At 42.8% G+C, this 9,057-nt stretch overlaps 1 protein-coding gene across 1 annotated transcript; it reads left to right on the top strand.

Moving 5' to 3' along the window:
- The first annotated feature begins 329 nt into the window (after window positions 1–329).
- EEF1AKMT2 (EEF1A lysine methyltransferase 2) lies at window positions 330–7,160 on the top strand. Its single transcript, XM_086751666.1, has 6 exons — window positions 330–427; window positions 724–789; window positions 1,321–1,435; window positions 4,769–4,876; window positions 5,761–5,977; window positions 6,736–7,160. Exons 1-6 carry the CDS (start codon window positions 342–344, stop codon window positions 6,861–6,863), a joined length of 720 nt encoding a protein of 239 aa, XP_086607792.1. The 5' UTR covers window positions 330–341; the 3' UTR covers window positions 6,864–7,160.
- The last annotated feature ends 1,897 nt before the right edge of the window (window positions 7,161–9,057 follow it).

Raw genomic sequence — 9,057 nt, 5'->3', positions numbered from 1 at the left:
TGTTGGGGGCCGAGGCCCGGCAGGGAGCGAGCCGGGCGGTTTGGGGCCGGGCGCTGCGCCGTTCACTCGGGGCTTGCGGTGGGACGTGCACCCGGTGCCGGTGAGCCTGCAGGCGCTACCGGGAGAGTGAGCATCTCCGAGCGACGGGTCCTTTGCAAAACGCGTTTAAAAAAATGAGATATTTGGGTCTTTTCTGTAGATTTTTGGGAGAGATTTCACCTCCTGCTTTCGCAGAACCCTCCTCCCGGCCAGCGAGTAAGAGTCCTCCGAGCGGCAGAGCGGCGGCCGCGGGCCCTCTCGCAGCTGCGCTCTGTGGTAGCAGAGCCGCTTCCGGGCCGGGCATGGCGGTGGCGGGGGAGCGGCCCGGGCCGACCCTGGGGGACGGGCAGGAGCCCTTCAGCCCCTCGGTGCTGGGCACCAGAGAGCAGTGAGTGGCGGGGGCGGCGGGCCCGGGGCGGTGGCGGCCCCCCAGGCGGGGTTCATGCCGGGGAGCAGGAGGCCCGGGCCCCCGGCCCGGTAAAACCCTCAGCCTCCCCTCTGCGGGCATCCCCGGCTCCGTGCCTGGCGGACAACGTGTTTCCCAGCAATTTATCTATCTACGCGATACCGTGGACGTAAATTGGCTCTGCTACAGCCTTCCCACCCTTTCTTCCCCTCGCTCTTTAATCTGAATCTTTTCCAGTATTAATTGCAATGTCCTGTCCTTTCCTCCTCCAACTCTAGCTGGGATGCTGCGTATGAAAGAGAACTGCAAACTTTCCAAGACATTGGAGATGCTGGGGAAATTTGGTAAATAACATAACTCCGCTGGAGTGTTTCTATTATTTCTTTATAAAAAAAAAAAAAAGAGATTGCAAAAACACAGCCAACAGCTTGGTGAGTTACTGAATGGTTGTTGATGTAGGCAAAATGATGGGAAATTTTAATCTTGAAGTTTTTCTCTTATGCCGTTTTGCAATGCACGTTTCTCAGTTGCGTTGGACAACTGGCGTTGCACTGAAAGTGAGCTGGTAGATGTGGTGTGTTACTAATAAGTGTTAATTTTATCCCTGAGCTCAGGGTTAACTAAGCAAGTTGACAGTGCTGTCTTCTTTTTTAATATATGGAGGGCTTCATCTCCCAGAGTTGGTCTTTCTCTGAGTTTTAAGGCCATGTGATTCATTTTACCTTCAACAAAGGAAACTTGGAATATGAGTTATTGCAGTTGTTGCCCAAGTCCTTCAGTAAGAGGTGCTGGAGAGAGGGAGTGATGAAATAAATTTGCTGTGCCTTTTGTGCATCTTTGCTATCTTCATTAGCTGCTCCCTTGTTTTTTAATAGGTTTGGAGAAGAAAGCATGGTTCGCATAATCAGATGGTTGGAAAAACAGAAGGTGCCCCTTGACAGCTCTGTGCTTGACATTGGAACTGGAAACGGTGTTTTACTCATTGAATTGGTTGGTATATTGTAAAGTTTGTGCTTTTGGTGCAGAATCAATGCTCCGAACGGAGTAGTTTCAATACAGTTCTCACAAGTGACAATCTTCTAAGATTCTTCTAGTTTGTTGGTAGTGCCCAGGTTGTCAGTACTTCAGATTTCAGAATTTATAGTATTTCTTTAAATCAGTCAACCTGACTATCCTAGATTTTAACTTTACCTTTCTGTTTTCCTACATTTAAAAATGCCTTTCTTACTATTGTGCAAAACACCCACAGGCAGGGAAATTAAGTTGAGTAATACACAAAGCACTCTCATGTGCAAAACCAGACCCGTTCTCTGTACTCAGCTCTGATAATAACACTCATGTTTCTGTTTCTCTAGGTTCTCAATTGGCTCCATTAGTTACTGTAGGAATGGAAAGGGGTGGAAGTCAAAGTCAGGTTTATAACAGAATTTTTTTAACATGTACCTTGGTTTTAGAAGAGTTTAAAGCTTTTATGGGGGCTGGCTGCCATGCTGCAGCACAAGAGAAGTTATATCATCAAAAGCAGAAACTGCTCATTATGAGAAATTAGCCTACTAATAATGATTGTTAAGTGCAGTGCAATGCGAGCTCTCTCATCTCACTGAAACAACCAACAAAAAATCTTATAAATAAGATTTCAATTTTATACTGGCCCCACTTACAAATCTGAAATTGGTTTTCATTCTGTAATGGGAAAATGACAGCCTGTTAGCTTTTAAAAAGTATTAAACTGCCGTAAAAGCAACCTTCCTCCTAACATTAAGCATCTCACAGTAGTGTGGTTGCTTTAATAGGAAATTTTCAGTCCAGTTCCCATTTGAAAAGTGACTTTAAGAATTACATTGTTTATTGTTTCTAAATAATTCAGGATCTCACTTGCTTAGTTGAGGTAGAAGAAATTTATGTGCGTGTTCGCTGTTAGGCTTTGAAAAACAAGTTGAGATTCTTTTGGCAAGCACATCAGCTACCATTGAACAATTTTGCCACTGGGGTTGGACTCAATAATGTGATAGAAATGGCAATCCTGAAAAAGGCAGGCAGACTTCAGTCTTACAGCACATTAGCAGCACCTCAGTAAAAGGTATAGCTACTTGAGGGGGTGTATCAGAGCAGGAAGAGGTGCCGTAGAGTACAGTTTGCTGGGAAATACTGGGCTCTGGCGTGGCGTTAGCAGTAAAGAAGAGTAAATGGCAATTTAGTAAGAAAATTACTCTTAAATGCAGCTGGGTCTAGGTGAGACATTGTCCATTCCACCAAGGAATATTGCACAAAAAGGAGGGAGAATAGCCGTCTGAAAAGCAGGTAATAAATACAGCAGTCTTTCTTTTTCTCACTTTATCCTGTGTAAACTAATCCCACTACCCAGCTAGAAGGCAAAGCATCCAGCATGCTGCTAAATATCTTCTACACGTGCACTGCAGGCATCTGCCCACCTGTAAGCTCTAAGAGAAGTGCCGCTGGAGGCTTCCGTTCTTCTTTCCACTTGCTTTGAGAAACTCAGATGCTTAAGCCGGAGCCCGTGCTGTTTCTACATGTGCAGTAAACCATGGCCCTGTTAACTTCAGGAATCTGGTAGGCTGGATTGATGACCTAGTTCTTCTGCCTTCCAAAACTTCCCACTTTTCCAAGGAAATGTTGCTGCCGCATAGAGCTCTCACCTTCTCTTTTTTTTTTTTCCCTAATTATTGTGGGAGACAACAGTACTGAAAAACTTATCTGAAGTGAAGGGTATTCACCACTCAGGTGAGGTTGTCTGCCTGGGAGCAGCAGAGGCCCAGATGTGGGGCAGCGCTGATAACATCGCAGGCTACCTTCTGCTTTTTCAAGAAGCAGCAGCAGAGTGTTTATAAATACCACCTTCAGGACAGGAGTCCAATTGCAGGATGCGGCGTGGTCACATTTGGCACTTGAGTGAGTGACCCCTTCCTGTCCGTACGTAGTCAGGCTGTACAGGTTTAGCAGCGTTTAATGTTTATCCCTAAACTTTCCTTCTCTGCCCTGGAGACTGTAAGAGTGAATGGGAACTCCCTGAAGTGACTCAAGCTCTTCCTTTCCAAACAGAGGAGCTGTTGTGGGAACTACTCTTCCACCCCCAAGCCTTCAGCATAGCTATCTCGGGAAGCTTGGTTTGCTCTGGGGAGGAACGTGGGCAGAAGCCTGAGCAATATGCTGTTCTTCATAAATACAAACAACACGGTCTTTGTCTTTGGATGAAATTAGTCCTCAATTAAGAACAGCTGGCTAGCACTGAGCTCATGTGGGCTGAAGGGCTGCTGGAAGGAGGAAGGAGTGTTTTAAAAAAATCTCTTCATTTTCCTTGCTGTTGAAGTATCGGCCTTTGGAACAAGTAGATATGCAACTGATTGCTTAATGCTAGTTAAAGGGCATGTATTGTTCAAACCTAAAACAAAGCCAAGCCTCCTCCCTCTCTCTGCTGTTGCTGCCTGCAAGATTGTAGCGCTTCCTGTTCAGTTTGGATTTAGCCAGACCAACTGACACACATGATACCCAGATCTGGTCGCTTCAGCTTCTATCTCGGAGCGAAAATGTGTCACTGCCTCCCTCCCATGTGCCCAGCTCTAGATCATGCAGGGTGCCCACTTGCTTTGCAGAAGGGTTGCTGGCATCTCACTGCCTGAGTTCGCTGAACTGGGTTATTATTATCTACTCAAAACTTAACAGAAAGGCTCTGTATGTTCTTTTATGTGGTGCATGACCTGCCTGAAAATTGCTGACAAAAAGACCTTGTAGCTTGAAAATAATTTCATTCAAATAGACATTAGCATGAATAATTGGAAAAAAAAATTAAAATTTTGCAGTGGTTTTCTGTACTAATAAAATATATTACATATTTTGGCTCTTACAGTTTGGGTTATAAACCAAACAATTGCTCAATCTCAAATGTTATGTAAGTGTCAGAGAGGTTTTCTTCTTACTCTGAAGCATCTGGCATTGGCACGTGTTCTCATTACTGAAAATTCCTGCTTTCTAGGTTACTTTTGGTGCAGATAAGAGAGCCTGTTCCCCTCCAGGGTATTACTTTTCACAATTCTGCTCAGTTTTCCACTTGTTGACATAAACCAGCTTTCAGCCAACAGTTCTTCTGATGAGATACTAGGCAGAATGGAGTTATTTCAGCTCATTCCCCCAGCTATTTAGCTTTTGTAATGGTAACCGGAATAAAAATTAGTAAAAGGGTTTTGGATTTTTTTTTTTTTCCCTCTCAAGAGGAAGAGAGATGAGATGGATTATAGATAGGGAATACACTTGTTGGATAAAAAAAAATGCTAGCACACTGATTTAAGATTCTCTGCTTCTGTCTAGGCAAAGTCTGGCTACACTAATCTCACTGGGATTGATTACTCTCCTTCTGCAATACAACTTTCAGAAAAAGTAAGAGAGAAAGAAGGGATGTCTGACATTAAATTAAAGGTAAGTTTTGAGAGAGAGTTTCCTGAGGAAATAGAAATCAATTGAACCCAAGATTAAATGACCTAATTGATATTCAGATGTGCTCAGTGTACTATATTAATGATTATCTTTTGACATTAATTTGTGAGAGAACTCTAAATAAATCTGTATTTACAAGAAGATTTTTGGTCTATTTTTTTTTTCTTCTGTTGGTAACAGTCATTAGGGCTAAAAAGATTTCCCTGGTTCTATCGGGGAGCAGAACAGTGGTTTGCCATTTGGCAAGTTCTATGTTTTTGCTGCTACATTCAGAATTTCAGATTTGAGACAGAGGATGAAATCCTTAAGTGATAGAATCTCTACAGAGGGAAGTTTGGGAGGCCCTGCTAGACCAGGGAGTAGGACCAGATGACCTCCAGAGGTCCCTTCCAGCCTCAGCCATCCTGTGATTCTGTGCCTGCCTTTCATTCTGAACTCCCTCCCTGCTGTGCTGTTTTATCCTCCAGCTCTCTACCTGTGTGATGTCTCTGTTCTTGTGTGTCGATTGTAATCCCTTTGTGACAGGCACTGTCTGTTCTGTATTTGTACAGTGCCTAGCACGCAGCATCGAGGAAACGAGGGATCAGAGTACAAATAATGATTTAAAGAATGAACTTCAAGTATGGTAGTTTGAGCTTTAGATGGATAGATATATACATAGGCTTTACAGAAAATAAATTATCACATAGTACAGAGAGAAGAAGGAAGCTGATATGGCTTTATAAGTGTGGAAAGCCTGTGGGTTACCCTTTCCTAAGCACACCTATTGTCAGATTTGAGGCTTTTTATTTTCAAGTATTGGTTTGCATTAACAATTCAGGAGCTTCTGAGTAGATTTTTTTCACAGTTGTAGACTTCTGGTTTAGGTAGAAGACTTCCTGACTCCATCAGCCGAGCTGTCAGGATTTGACATTTGTATTGACAAGGGGACTTTCGATGCCATAAGCCTTAACCCTGATAACGCAGTGGCAAAGAGGAAGCAGTACGTGAGATCTCTCTGCAGTGTGTTGAAACCAGAGGGCTTTTTCCTCATAACATCTTGCAACTGGACCAAGGAGGAGCTGCTGAACGAGTTCAGAGAAGGTAAGCAGTTGAACAGAGCCATCTGCCAACTTACAGTTGTGCAAGGATGCAATGAGCAGATTTTAATGTCTGTTAGCGTATTGACTTTCTCCGATCAGGATTAGTCAAGGTAAAGCAACTAGTAAATGCTTCATCGTGTCTTCCCTCTGTTTTCCTCTGGAATTACGGCTGCTGCGTTTGCCAGTGTGCCAAAAGAGGACAGGTTTTGTTATACTTCGCAGGATGAGGATTTCAGTCTTGTTACACTGAGGAGAGGGTTCTGTACCTGGTTGATACTTTTTATCTTCTGATCCTTTATCACCAGACAATAATTCACCCATCTGATTGCTTTGAAACTGGGGTAGCATTGTCACCCATATTTAGGGGAACTGGCAACTCTGTGACTGTGACCTTTTATGTCACATCCTGAGCAACCTTTCTGATCCACTAGAAAGGGTGTTTTTTACATGCCGGTTAGCCCTTGAAACTCGGTGTGGATCTAAAACAACCGTCCCTTCTGGGGAACTAAAATTACTGGCAAGTTATCATCTTTTCTGCCATTAATTTGTGTGAGTCAGCCAGCTAAGATTTTTATTATCCATGGAGGAGTTTCAGCCGTATAAAGCAGCGGTGCCGTGTAACGATACAGTCCTATAAACTTACAGAGTAACTGACTTGCAAGTTTTCCAGACAAAATAAGAATGGTTTGCAAAGGGTTATCCAAGAGGAGAATAAAATTACTTCCTTCTAATAAAAGCATTTTGATTTCTGTCTGGCAGGATTTGAAATTCTGGAGGAGCTGCCAACACCCAAGTTTTGCTTTGGAGGAAGAATTGGAAACAGTGTAACAGCATTGGTTTTCCAAAGGAAAAAAGTGGGGCCATCCATCTTGGACAAATTAGATTAGTTGAGAAAAGTCTGAACTTTAAACCTGACAGAAAAGCTCGGACACGTGTGCAAATAAATGCTTTTTTAGTACACAGTAAAATACTCTCTATGGAACTCTAAGGGACTATAAAACATTGCCCTGGAAACATTACAGCTTTGCATAACTTGCCTGTAAATTTTGTCCTTGCTATAACCTCACTTGCTTTAGGGAAGCTGCAAGTTTGTAAGTGAGAGAGAAATAAGGCATTGTAAATACAGAGACTGATATAACTGAATGATATTTGTGTTTGGAATATAAAGGTTATCTGGTATTTAATTTCTGTGTTGGGAGTCAGTGACTGATAGAGGTAAAGGTATTCTGTAAAGCAAAAATCCCATTTCTCTGTTGTGCAGTAGAAAAAGGAACAAGCTTTTGCAATGTAAGTGCTGAATCTTTTATTTTTTTCTTAGGTAAATGAATGTAACTGTTAAGGAGGGAAATGAATGTAAAAGCTGTAGCATTTGCAAAAAAAAGGACCAGTTAGTGCTTTAAATTCAAGCTTTCAGAGGCTGTCAGACCTAGCGTAGTTCTTTCTCCGCTGCAGTAGCTCAACTCTTTTCCTACAGAGGGAGGCTGTTGAGTGTTTTGGAAAATCTTGCTTGAATGTGTGCGTGCTTCGTCAGTTATTTTCACTGATCCCATCAGTACAGAAAGGTGTGATGTTACAATCTCACCACCATGTGATATATGCCTCTTTCATTATTAATTTGCTATACAGTAATGTCTTAAGAGCCAACAATGACGGTAGGCTTTCCAGTGAGTTTTTCAGGACAGATTTTAGCTGCATAAATCTAAAAGAATTCAAAGCATAACTATCCATTCTTACTCCCCCCTCCTCTCGCGCCCCCCCCCCCCCCCCAAATGGGATATACCGGTTCCATAATGGAAGATCTGTCAGCTGTGGTGAGAAAGTTTAGTTCTAGTGAATAGCTCTGCATATTTGGTGAGGCTTGGCTTCCTAACTGGAGTGCCAAAACCAGGATCTTGTTATCATTTGGGTAACTATTGTAGTCCGAGGTACGGCATCTGCCCAGCAGGCTTCCAGCAGCCAACAGGAGTGCTGTGAAATGTGGGTGGTAATTCAGACAGAGGATTTTTTTGATGGAGTAGTACAAAGGATTCAAAGTACACTGCTGATAACGAGCTCAGTAAAAAGACTATGACATGTTTGTAGCCGATTTGGCATCAGGTAGAGTTAATATAAGCAGATTTTAATTGGCAAGTGCTCTAGCAGGATGTGTTTAGGGCATCTATTTTACTCCCATCTGTAATTTTTTCTAATGAAGGCATGATATCATGGAATGAAAATAAAGTCATGTCTGTCATGGATTTTCTTTTAATCAATGAGGAGGAATTTATAGATTCACACTCCATAAGATACAGGGCAAGTATTGTTTTCTCCTCTTCACAGGATTGATTATTATTAGATTTTGTTCTCTAGGTAATATTTTGATATCATTTGTAAAGCTAAAAGTAAGCTTCCTAAAATGGTTACACAGAAATTTTAGCATCAGAAATCATGTGTGTCATGCAAGTTGTATGATCAACCACTTTCAGTAAGTATTTTTAGCACAGCATTTGTAAGCAATGATTGTAATTCACTATTTTTTCTTGCTGTCTTGTTACTGTTTTTCAAATGTTCTGGACAACTATTGTATTTCTGTTTGTAATTGTTTCCTCCTACATGAAAACATTTTCTATCAGGCAGGCTTCTTAGTGGCAGGGAAGGGCTGAGAACCGACCTCGTCTTCCAGCCAACCTCGTTATTTGCCCAAGGTCATGGATTATTGAGGGCTTCCACTTCTAGGCTGTCTATAGCTCCACAGGCAGCCGGCCCTCAGAGATGCAGATCCTCTGCTTTACCTTTGGCATTACGGGCTCCAGTCATAAGGTGGAGATGTACGCGCTAACGTCACCACTAAAATGTCATCCTGCTGCCCGAAGGTGTCACGGCCTTGTTGTTAGGAGCCTCAGACGCTGGTTGTCTGAAGGACTTTGGGATGGGGGTGTATTTTTCCCATCGACAAGAGTCTGGGCTTTGTCCATAGGCAGTTCTCTTCACGTCTCTGGGTTCTCCTGGGGCAGAATTCGCACGCCTCTCTGCTTCTCAGGTCCATGTAAAAGTTTTCTAGTAACATGTTCAATAAAGCTGAAAAGAGCAAGCCTGCAGGCG

This window comes from Chlamydotis macqueenii, chromosome 7, assembly GCF_036417535.1.
Source record: "Chlamydotis macqueenii isolate bChlMac1 chromosome 7, bChlMac1.mat, whole genome shotgun sequence".
Lineage (NCBI taxonomy): Eukaryota > Metazoa > Chordata > Aves > Otidiformes > Otididae > Chlamydotis > Chlamydotis macqueenii.
Note: the sequence above shows the minus strand (reverse complement) of the source record. Positions and strands in the feature narration are given on the sequence as shown.